The sequence below is a fragment of the Phodopus roborovskii genome, unplaced genomic scaffold, assembly GCF_943737965.1.
Source record: "Phodopus roborovskii unplaced genomic scaffold, PHOROB, whole genome shotgun sequence".
NCBI lineage: Eukaryota > Metazoa > Chordata > Mammalia > Rodentia > Cricetidae > Phodopus > Phodopus roborovskii.
In genome coordinates, this window is record NW_026126607.1 from 1,330,192 (window position 1) to 1,345,472 (window position 15,281).

General features: G+C 43.9%; 1 protein-coding gene across 1 annotated transcript; it reads left to right on the top strand.

The window, feature by feature from the left end:
* The first annotated feature begins 1,547 nt into the window (after positions 1 to 1,547).
* On the top strand, positions 1,548 to 13,112 carry Cmpk2 (cytidine/uridine monophosphate kinase 2). The gene is made up of 5 exons (XM_051205964.1): positions 1,548 to 2,311; positions 3,570 to 3,684; positions 6,875 to 7,076; positions 9,704 to 9,937; positions 11,296 to 13,112. The coding sequence occupies exons 1-5, from the start codon at positions 1,637 to 1,639 to the stop codon at positions 11,411 to 11,413; spliced, it is 1,344 nt and encodes a 447-aa protein (XP_051061921.1). The 5' UTR covers positions 1,548 to 1,636; the 3' UTR covers positions 11,414 to 13,112.
* The last annotated feature ends 2,169 nt before the right edge of the window (positions 13,113 to 15,281 follow it).

The following is a 15,281-nucleotide window of genomic DNA, read 5'->3' on the forward strand; positions in this document are numbered from 1 at the left end:
CCAGTCTTCAGTATGTGAGAAATTTGTTGCTGCTGTTTTTGTTGTTTTGTTTTCTATCAAAGGTAGCTAGCTTGTCAAGGGTCAACATTCTACAAGTCTCTCCACAGTTTTCTAAAATTTTTATGCAAAAGAATTTAAATTATATCGTCTTCGTCTTTTTGTTTTATGCAACTTTTAAAAATGAAAACCCTGTCCCCTGCATTTCTGGAACTTGACGGCCTGGAGGGGCTGGCCCCTTCCCCTTTTCTTCATTTCCTTCGCCCTGGTTTTTAAAGAGTTAGCCAATCTGGAAGGGTTGGAAAACAGCTAATGGGAAAAAGACACAGTTATCACCCTCATTAAAACAACTCCAAGTAACTTCTTGCCTTGGTGTGCTTCCTAGCCAGGGTTGGGTCTTAGTGCACTCCCCCCCCAAAAAAAATCAAATTGTCTTACACATAGTTACTTTCATTTTGTTTCTTTGTATGGCACCCAAAGTATTTATTTCCAGGAATTATAACCACAACTCTGATACTCTGTCAGGTGTCCTGGATGGCGCTTTCTGCTTTCACACGGGTGCCTGCAGCTCACTGCTGGAGGTGATGTGAGATTCTTGAAGCACCTCCTCCAGATTCTGTTGCACATTGCATCTTCTTGCTCCATCAATTCTATAGATGGCTCTCTCACCCTGACCTTCTTACCCCTCCTTGTGTTGGGATAAATCCTAAGTTGAGAGCACCATTGAGGCATGCATCTTTACTGTGAACCAGCAAGGTGAAGGTGATCTTGAGACTCCTAAAACATAGTTATCACACACACACACACACACACACACACACACACACACACACGCGCACACACACACACGCACACACACACATACACACACACACACACACACACACACACACACACTGGGGGGGGGATTTCAAAACACTAGACAGTGCAGCTATTCCATGTGACAACCTGGCCACACATCCCAGTTTGCAAGTGGATTCCATGAAGTAAGGAGCACACTGGAGGATTCCTTCCTTTGCAAAGCTGAAAAGCTGCCCAAACTGGTTGCAGGACTAGCTAAGTGGTAAACTGAGGTCAGGATACCACTAGGCACCTGAAGGCCTCCAGAGTGAGGTGCCTGTGCATAGGTGAGCCACGAAGCTCTCTCTCTCCCTCTCTCTCTCTCTCTCTCTCTCTCTCTCTCTCTCTCTCTCTCTCTCTGTGTGTGTGTGTTTTCTCTGGGAGGAGATCCCTTTGTACCTCCATCTCCAGCTCCCCGGCGGCCCCCCCCCCCAGTGTGTCAGGAATAAGTAACCTGAGAGAAATTTAAAACCCGGGCTAGAATCACCTGCCACCACAGAACCAAAGCTGATGTCTCAGGGGAGGCTGGAATTCTCAAGGGCTGGCGTTGCCAGGGGACCAAAGCGGTGATAGCAACTAGCCAGAGTTCCAGGGCCGGGAGAATTTCCTAACCCCCCCCCCCCCGGCGGTTAAAAGCTCAGCTGCAGTGGGAGGCGGAGAAACCCAGGCTCAGAGTAGAGCAGCCACACCCGAGGTCCCGCCGGTAGCTGCCTTCGCTTTCATTTCTCGGGATCCCGGGTCTGTGGCCACCCACAGTTTCGTTTCCGAGGCGTGGCAGAGGGCGCGGCCCGGGACACCAATGGCTTTAGTGAGCCTCCCTCGAGCTCCACTGTGGCTTCAGCGATTGTCGCGGCGGCTGTGCGCGCGGCTCCAGGCCTGCACGGGGACCATGGTTCGGCCGCGGCGCTTTGCTGTGGAGATGCCGGATTGCTCCCTGACTCATTTCGTCCTAGGGGACAAGGCGGGACACCCAGACCCACGCCTGGCAGCACTGCTTGGGCCCCCGGGGCGCAGCTACGCGCTGTGCGTCTCACTGGCCCCGGGAAAAGGCTGCGGGCCCCGGGTGCAGGCGGCCCGGATGCACCAACGCTTGCTTCTGCAGCTGCGCCGGGGCCCTTTGCAGCGCTGCCAGCTGAGCAAGCTCTTAGGCTACGGTCCCGGCGACCAGGACGGTGAAGCCCAGCATGGTTTCCTGCTGCGCGACCCTTGCGACCACCCGGACACTCGCAACACCTTGTTGAAGCTTCTGGGCTCCTGCCAGGAGGCGGCGCACCCGCAGTTGGCCGAGTTCCAGGTGGACTCTCAGGGTTTGCTGTGGCAGCGCTTATGGGAGCTGCAGGGAGACAGGCAGGTGCAGGTAGACTGCGCATGCGTTCTTCCGGCTCTGGAGCCTCAACTGCACCCATTGCTGCCAGATCTGCTCAACTCTGCGGTGTTCCAAGACCGGGATGCTGCACGGGCGGTACTGGAGGAGGTAAGGAAGTGTTCTTTCCCTTCAGAGCTGGGTAAAGCTGAGTGTCTGTCTGCTCCTGGCTGGCCAATCAAGTGCTTTCCTCCTGATATTTTAATTCTCATTCGTGAATCCGCTGGTGCAGGTAAAGCCTTGCAGGCTCTGTGTTAGACACTGGAGCTGCTTTCAGTATTTTCTGGGCAGGTGTCAGTCAACCCAGTGTTGCCAGCATGCAACACCTGGATGAGCAATGCTTGGTGAGTCCTGCAGGGGGAGTAAAAGAGTTCGCTGGGAATTGGGGACAATTTGCTGGGGGTGTTTGCTACCAATCTGGGATCTTGGGGGCGCAGAAAATACACTACGTGAGTTAGAGGATATAAGCATTAAACTGGTTTGTGGGCCATATGCGGTCCCTCAAGTGCTCAAGCGTTTTTGCTTTTGTCTTCTCCATCATCTACAAATGTTCCTGAGGTGAAGCATAAGAGGTTTCTGGAAGTCTCAAGGGAAAAGCTTAAGGTTGTGTTGGTGCCCCAGGGCCTGCTGGTCTATGTAGTTAACATTATTTTACAAGCTGTCCAGCGGAGCTCAAGGGTGGTGAAAAGCCCATGGTCAGCCAGTGAGATGATTCAATTCCTGCCACTTTTCAGCTTGTTTCTCCAACACTCCGCCTCACTTTCCTTAATCCATAAAGTGATAACAGCAGAAGCATTCACATCAATTGCCTGGTCTGGTACTTGCAAAGCTCTTGGGAGCTTGCCTTGCTCACAGTAGCCATACCATTGAATGAGAGTGGTCCTAGGTGCATGGGATGTGGTGATGAATAGTTAAGAAAGTTCAGATGCTCGACAGAATCTCAGCTTTGTCAGTCTTCTGGGCAGTAAGGAGGGTGTGTGCACGCGCGCGCGCGCACACACACACACACACCACACACACAGACATACATTCTGCGGATAGTGGTAGATGCACTTGTCTGGTTACATCTACAGGGACCTACTGTTCCCAGCTGGGCCTGGAGTTCCCTTGTGGCTGTGGTTGGAATTACTACTTGTCCTTCCTATAGGGTAGGCTAGCCAGTGAAGGATTGAGGTTGTATAACCCAGACGCGTACTGCCTTTGTTTCTTGTGTCTGAGCTTAGAAATTCTAGGGAGCTGTGTGCCAGGCTTCATGTTTAATCTAAAGAAGGTCTCTTTAGCACTGGGCAGTGCTGTCTTTGGCAGAGTAACAGCAGGTTCCCAGAAGCCCCAGTGTCTCCCTGCTTATGCAGTCTTTTTCCCCCTACAGTGCACATCCTTTATCCCTGAAGCCCGGGCAGTGCTTGACCTAGTTGACCAATGCCCAAGGGAAATCCAGAAAGGGAAGTTCCAAGTCATTGCTATTGAAGGACTGGATGCCACTGGTAAGTGAGCACTGCTTTGTAGTTATGTAGTTATTGTCAACACCATGAACCAAATGGTTGCAGGAGGTGGTAGTTCTTGCAATACTAAATGCCATACAGAGCCTTCTATGAGTCTATACAAGGCTGGCCAGGGAACACAATGGGAGGGGGTTAATGAAGCTCTCAGGGGGTCCTGTTCTGCTGAAACCTCCTCCAGAAGATACCCAAGGTGTTAAAAGCAGTTTTTTTTTCTGCCAGCCTCAAATAACACACAGAGACTCTATTAGATATAATTCTGTTGGCCGGTTGCTAGCATTTCTTATTGGCTAGCTCTGTCTTAAATATTAACCCATTTTTATGAATCTAAGTATTTCCACATGGTCTCATCTTACCTGAGAGAGGGCCCAGACCTCTGCTCTCTCAAGTCTTTCCATTGTTGACTCCTCCCTACTCTTTCTGGAATCCTCCTTGTCTCCTAGTCCTGCCTATCTTGCTTTACTATTGGCCAACAGTGCTTTATTCATTAACCAATACGAGAAACATATTTACAGAATGACATCTCTCATCATCTCCTCTTTTCTGTATAAAATAAAAAGAAGGGTTTTTAACCTTAGCATAGCAAAATATATCACAAAACAGTTATCAAATAAGAATCACAGTTAACAATATTTAGTTCATTAACATGTAGCAAGGTTAAAGAAACTATTCTATCATCTATCCTATCTTTGTGAGTCTAAAGTCCTATATGTAACTTATTTTTAATCCTAATTAAGGAAAACTATAACCATAACTACCCATCTTCAACTTCATTAAAGACCACAGAAGAGTAATGTATAAACTCTAGAAATGACAGAGACGTCTTACTACCTGGTCAGTCACCTGAACTTCTGTAAAGTTCCATCTTCAGCCTGTAGACCATAGTGTGTCTGGCAGACTCCTCAGCAAAGCAAGAAATTTCAAAATGTCCCACCTGTGTTGGCAGTTTTTCAGTCACTTTTCTCTGTATCCTGTAGACTGTCTGGCAGACTCTTCCATGAAGCAGGAACTCTGTAGCAATGTCCATCTTGAATCAGCAGTCACTTTTCTGTGGGTCCTGCATGTCCAGTTTATATAGCATAAAGTCAAACAGTCTAGGCAAGAGCAATATCTTGTCCAAGTCTTGCCATATTAAAAGCAAACTTCATAATGCATTTCTTCGATGTCCATCTTCCTTTCTGACACAGGTGATGTTGCCAAAAGCAGTTATGTCTCACTGTTAAGAAAAACCCTAAACAATTTTAAATGCCATATTCTGTAGGTCTTTGAAAGGTTTTAAGAATATTTATCCATCTCAAATATATCTCTGTAATATCTTGAAAACATAACTAAACTCTAAGTTTTTACTATCATAGTTAACATCTATCATCTGCACTAAATTATACATTACATTTCTAAATGAGCTATATAAACACAATACCTAAACAAACAGAGAAATATACATATCACAAAATTGACCTTAAATTGTATCAACAAATAAAAATCCATTTCAAAACAAAGTATTCATATATATACCATAATGCCCTTTTTACCTTTAAAAAGATTGGTTGTGGTCATTACCATTTATAACCAACCCCACTTAAATGAAAACAAACATTTATACAATATTTTGGAATTTGGGCGTCATTCTTTCCAAACTGTTTCCTGCTGGTAGGGGACACTGTCATGGGGATCCTAAGAAAATGCAGATATCCTGGCTATAGTCTGCAAGGCTGCCTTGTTCAAGCTGTTTTAAATGTTGGATCACCTGGGACTCTGTTTCAGGGAATCTGGCTTGATCAAACCATATTAGTCTGGAAGGAATCCACAGCTTTTTATTTTCTGTGGAAACAACAACAGAAATCCTTTTCCTCAGTAATCTTTCCTTAGACTTAAATTTTGAAGTCAAAGCATTTTCAAAATATATAAATTGAATTAATCCAGCAGAATTTCTTTTAACAGTTGTTGCTATTTCCTCATCAGTCAAAGGATACAAAAACAATATAACACCATATCGTATCCAGATTCTCTCTGTGCTTTCCATCTTTACATGGCTTTTTTATTACTCTATTTCTTCTACTTCTATATTTTTTTATTTCTTGAGACACGGTTTCTCTGTGTAACTTTTATCTGCCCTGGAATTAGCTCTGTATACCAGGTTTACTTTGAAATCACAGAGATCTGATTGCCTCTTTCTCCCGAGTGCTGGAATTAAAGGCATGTGCCACCACACTCAACTACTCTCATTTTATTATTCTTTTTTAAACCATTGTATCCTGTTTCTTTTTCTCTCCCAAGCCTATGTATATTTTAAAACACAGTGTAAACCCTTAGAGGTTTTTCTTAATTTGAATTTGTCTTTACTGTAAATCTTTATCTTTATCTGGCCATGAGTCTTTTATCTGGTAAACAACAACATTGCTAAAATGAAAGCCACAGCTGTATTAGCTGGGGTCTATCCAAAATGGAGGTGGGTACTTTTACCGACAGAACTAAGAGCTGTGGTCACTGCATGTTGCCAGCTTGGAGATGTGGTCACTGCCATTGCCAGCTCTGGAACAAACCATTAAGTTGTTAGCAGAACTCTTTAAACGCCTTGTGTTTTTTTTTTTTTTTTTTTTTTTTTTTTTGCTGCTTATGCTGAGTCAGGAAATCTTCCTTAAAGGAGCCATGCAAGTCACTGCTTGTCTCTAGCAAAACATAGTCCAACTGAGAAAAATGATGCTATTACCAAGAAGCCTTGCTTGTCTCTGTTCTTTTGTTTATAAAACCTTTTCTTAAGGCTTTTGTTAAGTTTTAAGTGGAAGTTCTTATTAGCCTCGTTGAAGGTGCCATTTTGTTATGAGTATGTTTTTTCCCTGCCGGCCTGACCAAAAGCACTCCAAGGAAGAAAAGGATTGTCTCATCTGGCAGCTTTCAGCCCATCACGAAGCAAAGTCAGGGCAGGAGCTCAAATAGGAACCTGGATTCAGGAGCTGAAGTAGAGATCATGGAGGGTAGCTGCTTGCTGGCTTGCTCCTCAAGGTTTTGTTCAGCCTGCTTTCCTATAGAACTCAGGCCATTATTTAATCACTCCCGTTGAATTCCAGATTTAAACCTTTCCTCTTCCTTGGTTAATATGTTAGTGTTAAGTTAACCTTTGGGAGGACCATGGTGCTTCAGCTAAGAAGTGTTCTGCTTTGTTTACATCCTGCAGGTAAAAGCACTGTGACTCAGTCGGTGTCACAGTCCCTCAATGCTGTCCTCTTACAGTCACCACCCCCCTGCATTGGCCGGTGGAGGAAAATCTTTGATGAGGAACCTACTATCATTCGAAGAGCATTTTACTCTTTGGGCAATTATCTTGTGGCTTCTGAAATAGCTAAAGAATCAGCGATGTCCCCTGTTATTGTAGACAGGTGAGTAGTAAGATGCCTTCTCTGTGACACATGATTCCCTTTCTCTTTTCCCCCTCCCCAAATCTCCTCTCTGCATATATATATTCAGATGCTCAATTGTGAACATGCATTATGATTACAAGGGGAATACTGAAGTATTAACTACCTTCATGGCACCCTGACATTTTATACTAATATCTGAAACAGTGCCTTGGGTAGATTAGAATCAGATGGTCTCTGCAATTAACTAATAAGGAACATGGGTCCTAAAAGACTGTGTCATAACTAACAGGTATCATTCCTCTTATTATCATAATCAATGGAAACCTCCTGGCTAGAGCAGTGGACCTATCATGTGGTCTCCCCACTGTGTCCTTTGCCCTCTGACAAAAAGGTCCAAAAAACTATTGAAAATTAAAGAATTAAGGACCAGCTATTGTCACACAGCCAAACTGCCAGCCAGGCTTGGAGAATTGTCAAACCTAGGAATGGTTCTATTTTTCTTGGGAACATCGGTTTATATAAGTACTTGCTGTAGGTGATTCTCCTTTGATGTTAGATACGAAGCTTTACATTGCTTCACTTTGTATTAGAATGTTGCTTGAATGGGGTAAGAATCTGATTGCAACAAGGACTTAGAGGGTGCCTTCACCAACATAATTTTGCATTTGGGTCTGTAGACATCTCCAAATGTCCATTAATGCATGGTGGTTAACAAAAAAAAAAAAAAAAAAAAAAAAAAAAAAAGAAGAAGAAGGATGAGGAAGGAAAGAAAAAAGATAGTGCTTGGCATCTTGTTCATCTTGTTCTTCTTTGCTCCGATTTATTCTCTCCTGTGGTTGTTGTCTGTGTAAGGGTGAACATCTTCCAACAAGGGTTGAGTCTTCCCACCAGCAACTTTTCCATGGAGACTACAGCCCTCCTTACTGATCTTGAGTTTATGATCAGCCAGGTCACATCTAGACTAAGACTGACTAGCTTTGTGTGTATCTTGTCTCCTAACATTTTTACTTTTTCCCTAATTAATCTTGGTGCTCATGTCAGTGCCCCCAAGGACAAAACTAAGAATATAGGTACTTTCTGTTTTCCTTGTGTGACTGCAGTGATGTTAACTGCTTTCCTCCTGGTTATTATTGTTTTTGGTGTCAGTGGTTGGACATGGATTTTCTGGAACACACTGTGTTCAGCCCCTGTTCTAGTAATATCATACACTTATGTTAGTAAATATCATTTATTGACACATGTATGCTTGTGTTCATCAATAGCCATTAGGAACATTACTTAAAGCATGCTAATAAATCTTATTCATTAATAGATATAAGGAACATTCACTTTTTGCAAACCTACTATGTGCTGGTTTTGTAGTTTTCATGTTGAAGAATACAGAAGTAATTAAGAAGCATTCCCACTCAAGGAATACATTATTCATGGAGGAGACAGAATTTCACACCTGAGACAATAGCTGTGGTGAGCCACTGAGAAGTTCCTCTCTGGGGTCTCCTCCAGGGTATGAGGAGCCAGAGGGGGAACATGGACTCCATATGGGGCCATCATGGAAGCAGGGCTGTGAAGGCAGAGGAGGGATTTTGCTGGTTGAAGGGTATCATCTTTGCTAGGAAAGATGGTGTGTGGTCCAAGCTGGGAGGAAGTTCCATGCCTCACAAGTAGACAGAATCCTTTGCTGTAGGTGGTGGACAGCTATTGTGCTTCCAGAAACTGTGCTGGATTCGTTTCTGTTGATGGCCATAGCTGTCTTTTCTATAGTTGCCTAACCTGGTCTCTTCATTGTGTAATTACCACCACACAGTTAGACAACTAGATTTCTGTGAAGGGAGGAAGGGACATATTCTAGCCTCCATTCCATAAACATGGATGTCACGGGCAGTTTGAGTTTGGCACTGGGAGAAATGACCCAGGTTTGCCAGATTTCACTAGCTCAGGACATAGCATTAAATACAAAGGCACTCCTGGGCTAACCTATCATCCCTATTTCATGGCTGCCTAGAGGTTATTGTACTGATGGGCCAGAAATGTTTGACGCCTATCTTTGTGGTATATGATAGTTTTAATTAGATATATGATTTCATGACTAGTCTGCCTGTTACTACTATTGTTGACTCTGACTTTTGTGTGCCTCACCCGCACGACCAGAGTACTGCGCTGGTGGAGAGTGTTGGGATTGAAGCATTTAACAGACCACCACGAGAAGTGAAGAAGAAGCTGCTGTTTATTACAGAGAGTAATGGGCTTATATACCCAAGCCAGGGGATGGGTTAAGCCTAGGAGGAAGTCATGTACCACCCACACCTGGGGTCAAGGTACAGGCACTATTCACTGGGAAGTTCTGAAAACAACCTTGTTTGCTCAACCTTGAGAGCACAGAAGTTTTGCAGCTGGGTGGGGAGGAAGAGAGCTGTAAGGGACAAGTACTTAAATTTTTCCCAACATTTGTGTTTTGTGCACATATATATATACACACACACACACACACACACACACACCAAACAACAAAAACAACAAAAGCATCCAAATATATTTCATTTGTAAGGTACTGGGAAGACTCCAGCAAAGCCAGCCTGGTTTGATGTTCTCGAAGGGTATCTTGATTTCTTCTAAAGATGAGAGTTTATTGCTGCCTTGTTCCCTAGGTACTGGCATAGCACGGCCACCTACGCCATAGCCACTGAGGTGAGCGGAGGCCTGCAGTATCTCCCTCCTGCCCACCACCCTGTGTACCAGTGGCCAGGAGACCTGCTGAAGCCTGACCTTGTCCTGCTGCTCACGGTGAATCCTGAAGAGAGAGTGAGGAGACTGCAGGGCCGGGGTCTGGAGAAAACTAAAGAAGAAGCAGAACTTGAGGCCAACAATGTGTTTCGTCAGAAGTACGTGTCCCTGGGGTGATGTGATTGGTGGAAGTTGCTAAGTCTCTAAGCGGGGACCGGAACTCGTTTAGGATGCAGAGTCAAGGACATACATACATAGTTCCTGTGCTTCAAGTACAAGAGGCAATGCCCCCTAAGCCACCCAGTCTCTGTCACTATGCTTGTTACCATGTGGCTTCAGCATGGCCAATGGAAAGCAATGGAGTTTCTGTGTCAGAAATGGTAGGATGTTGATTAAAACCTGAAGTTTCAGGATTGGGGATATACTCTGTCAATAATGTGCTTGCTGTACAAACCTGGGTTTGACTTTCAGCATCTGTCCTACTCAGTGTTCTATTGCTGTGAAGAGACTCCATGGCCACAGTAACTCTTATAATGAAAAGCATTTGCTTGGGCCTGGCTTAAAGTTTCAAAGCTTTAGTCTATTATCATCATGCCAGGAAGCATGGCAGCAACAGGCAGAGATGGTGGTGGAGAAGGAGCCAAGAGTTCTATATCTACATTCACAGGTAGCAGGACGAGAAAGACATTGGGCCTAGCTTGTGATTCTGACAGCTCAAAGCACACCCCTACAGACACACTTCCTCCAATAAGGCCACACCCACCTAGTCCTTTTAAGTAGTGCTGCTTCCTGGTAGCTAAACATTTGAATCTATGAGCCTATGGGGCCACTCTTATTCAAACCACTGCATTCTACTCCCTGGCCCCCCCCCCCAAAGTCTTGTAGCCATATCACAATACTATATATATATATATATGCATTCAGTCCAACTTCAAAACTCCTATTGTCTACTACAGGCTCAGCACTATTTAAATGTCCAAAGTTCAAAGTCTCTTCAGAGACTCATGACATCTGGGCATGTGACTCTGACTCTAGGGCAATCTTTGGTGATTCAAAGTGGGAGTCAGCTGCTTTCTCTGCCACGAGAAAGAAGATGATCCCTCTGAGTATAAACTGATAAGATGGTACTAGGATATAGGATTGGCTGGTAATAGGTTGTCAGTCATGATGGATAAGGCTGACTCATCCTTCATTGAACAACTTCACTGAATCTGTTTAGGGGCCACCAAAGTGAGTTAGTGACAAGGTAACAGTAACAAGGTAACAAGCTGAAGTTAGTAACAAGGTAACAAGCCTCAGCTAGTAACAAGGTAACAAGCTGCAATTAGTAACAAGGTAATAAGCTTCAGTTAGTAACAAGGTAGCAAGCCACAGTTAGTAACAAGGTTTCAAGTTGCAGTTAGTAACAAGGTAACAAGCCTCAGTTAGTAACAAGCAGAAATGAAAGGTAAGAAAGTTGCTTTTCAGGGATGACTGGGTAGAAGGGACGCTGACTTTTCCCCTTATCCGTCTCCAGGGTGGAAATGACCTACCAGCGTATGGAGAACCCAAGTTGCCACCTGGTTGACGCCAGCCCCTCAAGAGAGACTGTGCTACAGAAAGTTTTGCAGCTGATCCAGAGCACTGGTCATTAATTGTAGTTCTTCTGGCCATGTGCCTCATTACACCAAAAGAGAAGCTGTGTGATGCACCTAAAATGAGCACTCATCATGCAGCTTTTTAGATTCAGGTGGTTCGAGCATACTGAGGGCAGGGGAGGGGGGAGCTGGAGAATGGGCATTTTGCTTTATTCCGACCGACAGAACCAGCCAGCAGCTGCTGTTTTCTGCCTGGCCATGTACCATCTTCTTGGGATATATTTTAACACTGTGATCACCTAGAAAGACCTTCTGATGCAATGGTGAGCATATGGAACTCTTCCTGCACTTGGAAGCTGATGTCAGATGTGGCCCACACTGATCAATTGTGATGGGCTAGCCTTATCACCTTTCACACCAAATCCTATATTGAGCATTGGCAAAGAGCCTGGCTGTCCCAGGATATCCCCTTGGAGCCATTTAGGAGTGGGGACACTTGCAAAGAAGCCATCCATCTTGCTTCAGAGGCTAAAAGAACAACTTGGTCAGTTCCCTGAATGAGTACCTCAGACCTGAATAGACATGTGCCCCTAAGCTACCAGCATGCCAACCCTGCTGTTCTCATTTGCTCATCTGCATTCCATTTCATTCCTCTGAAATCTACTTCTGAGTGTAATGAGCAGGATGCATTTTACTTACCCAGCACACTGATTTGTTTATATTTATGTTTACTTCATATATTTCCTTACTGTAGGAGCTGTGAGTCAGTAACCAAAACTGAGGCCAAGGAGCTAAATGCAGCATTTGCTGTGTGTTTTCACTACACAAATTTAATTTATCTTAATAAACACCGTGGATTCTGGAAAGAGATTTCAGAGTAAATTATCTTGCACTTTGAATGTCTTCTGATTACATGTGAAGTTAGCTTGAAGGGCTCTTTTTAGAGAAAAGAGCTGTGGAAGAGAATCCTGGTGGCTCTGTAGCCTTGGCAATCATGTTAACAATTTGGTCTGAGAGGGGACAGACAGTAGGTGGGCCTGGAGGCATAACCCTCTAGTAATAATTACTTGGGAGACTGAGAAAGGAAAACTGAATATTCAAGGCCTTCCTGGGCTACAGCATATGTTTAGGGCTAGCCTGAGTAATGTAGTAAGACCTTGTTTCAAGATTAAAAGATATGAAGAGGAATGGGACATTGGACTGAATAGTCTATTCCTGGGTTCAGGTCCTAGGTTCCATTCCCAAACCATAAAAATAAAAAATATATAAAAATATGAATAAACAAACAATAAAAGGAATTAAGTAAGTTTTAGTCATAAGAAGGTGGCTGGGTCAGATTATTATTTAACATTCCAATTACAATGTGGATGCCTCTCATTTTGATCCCACATCCCATTTCTTAGGTAGAATCATCCCCAAGAAGTTACATGTAAAGCCTTATCAGGTTTACCCTAGTCTTAAATTATAATAAGATTTAGTATTAACATATCAGTATTTTTTCACCTTTGGAACTATGTATAACTTATAAATAATGTGTCTATGTATATGAATATGTTGCTTGCCTCAGTAAAACATATTTTTGAAGCTGACAAATAACATTAAGGTTCTCTGTAATGTTGCAGCTACTTCTACAAAGGGTTTTGTTCAAGCCTTTCTGAGATTATTGTGCCAGAGGCCCAGGAGGAAGTCTTAGTGCCCTCCTCATGAAACCTGACAGGGAATAAACTTGCTATGATTTTCCTAGCCCAATCTGTCATTATGGCTTGTGTGACATATTTGTCTGAGCATCTCCCCCAACATGTTTATCTTTCCATAATCTATGGTTCCTATGTACATGAGAAGGTAGAGGGTGTGAGTTTGGCATCTGTGGTCATGGGCTTTGGTGGAGAAATGTTTGTTTCAAACATTTCACATTATAAATATCGAAGTTTCATTCCATATACAGCTGATAGGTAGATGATTTGCATTAAAAAACTCAGTGACCCCTACTAATGCCGAGATATTTGGCTCTGCTCACTACAAGGTAGGATGTGTTCTTATCACAAGATTGCTTCTTTCTCGTTCTCAGTAATGGAAGTTCAGCCAGCACATTGGTGCTAAGGACACTGTGTTCATGTGTGAATTTCTCAGAGCTGGCTGGCTGGCTCTGGCAAAAGAAACATGAAGAATGTCAAGTGAATGTGTTCCCTTTCTGCTTCTGTCTCTGCTGTGATCAGGTAGAAACAAGGAGGAAATTCTGCAGAGAGGTGAGCAGCAGGATAGGTGTGGTTGTGCTGAGTGAGAAGGTCTTTGCTGACTAGGGATACACACAACAGTTGGGACCTAATGTTCATAGATTTCATGTACCTAAAACATACTTCACTATGGTTTGTTCCCCCACATTCATACCCAACCACTTGCCTACAGGGATGGTTAATATTGAATGTCAACTTGACAGGATCTAGAATCACTTAGTTACAGATCTCTGGGCATATCTGTGAAGGAGTTATTTGAAGCAAGAAGACCCACTCTTAACAATGGTAGTATTGTTCCAAGGATGGGGTCCTAAGAAAGGGGAAAAATGAGCTGTGTAACAACAGTCATTGGCCTCTGCTTCTTCGCTGCAGATGCAATGTGACCTAACTCCTACCATAGCTTATCATCAAGATGAACAGTAGATCTTCAACTACGAGCCAAGACAGGTCTTGTCCTTACTAGGTTGCTCTTGTCAGGTATTTTGTCATGGCAATGGGAAAAGTAACTGTGAACAGTTTGACATGGATGCATAACCTCCTTCTAGAAATGATGACATATTTTGAAATCCCTTGCAGCTATGTGAGCCTTAGGACCTGGTCTGGCTGGTGGGGTTTGACCAACAGGCATTGATAATACTGCTTCAGGACTATTTGTACAGAGTCATGCTTGAGTCCTTTGTGCTTTTCTGTAGTCTGCTGGTTGGAGGACAACCAGAACAGGAAGGAATGCTTTGTCTTCAGAGAGAGAAGATGGTGGCAAGATGAAAGAGGGAGTCTACCAGCCAAACCTGTAGCTCTATGGGAGCTACCTGAGCTCTATGGGAGACCAACACACATTTCATTGTATCAAATGATCTCATGTTTGCCTTTACTCTTTATTATACAGCAAATTGTCTTCCTTTTTAACATATACCCAATGTGTTTGTTTACTGTAGAGTAAGTTTACAGTATACTGGATGGCTGAGCAGGCTCCTGTCAGATCTGAACTTCCTGGGCATGGCAACTGTATGCTTTGGAGGAAAGGGTGAAATGTTCTGAAAGAAAAAAAAAAAAAAGGAACATTCTAAAATATACTTGGAAGAAACGTAGGGTAAAGAGTGCCCCTGGTTTTAATGGCATGCCAACATCTGCTTCATTTGCTGAGTGGAATCCAGTAGAAAACCTATAGACCTATAACTATGGACTGAGCCCACTAGAAGGGGGGTCAATCTTGTAAAAAGAGAACCACTTGAGTGGTGGTTAAGTTGCTTGTGTACTGAGTGGGATTTGGAGTTAGGAGGTTTATCTCCAAGTGTGTCTATGAAGGCATTTCTAGAGAGGTTTCAGTGAGGGGGAAAGACTACCTTTAGGTAGGGAAGAATCTTTCTCCAGGTGGTTCAGATCTGCAGAGGTCTAAGAAAAAGCCACATTGTCCAACTGCCTCCATGCCTTCATGAGTGAGTGCTTCTATCTCTGCCACTGTCATCCTCCCTGGGTGTCAGACTGAAACTTCTCCAGCCTTCCAATGTGAACTGAATACAAGCGTCTCTCTAGGAATCTTCCAGGTACTTATCAGCAAACTGGGCCTACTGAGACACCAGCCTTTGGGCTTGGCAGCCACCAGGCTCTCAGCCTTTTCTGTATGTAGCTGGCCACTGTTGAACAACCCAGCCCTATGGTGTAAGTCAACCCAGTATATATTCTACACACAC

Bases quoted from the DNA above. Each gene is read 5' to 3' on its own strand.
- Cmpk2 (XM_051205964.1), top strand. From the start codon at position 1,637: ATGGCTTTAGTGAGCCTCCCTCGAGCTCCACTGTGGCTTCAGCGATTG. The intron at 3,685-6,874 runs GTAAGTGAGCAC...TACATCCTGCAG, and splicing joins TGAAGGACTGGATGCCACTG to GTAAAAGCACTGTGACTCAG. The intron at 9,938-11,295 runs GTACGTGTCCCT...ATCCGTCTCCAG, and splicing joins AACAATGTGTTTCGTCAGAA to GGTGGAAATGACCTACCAGC.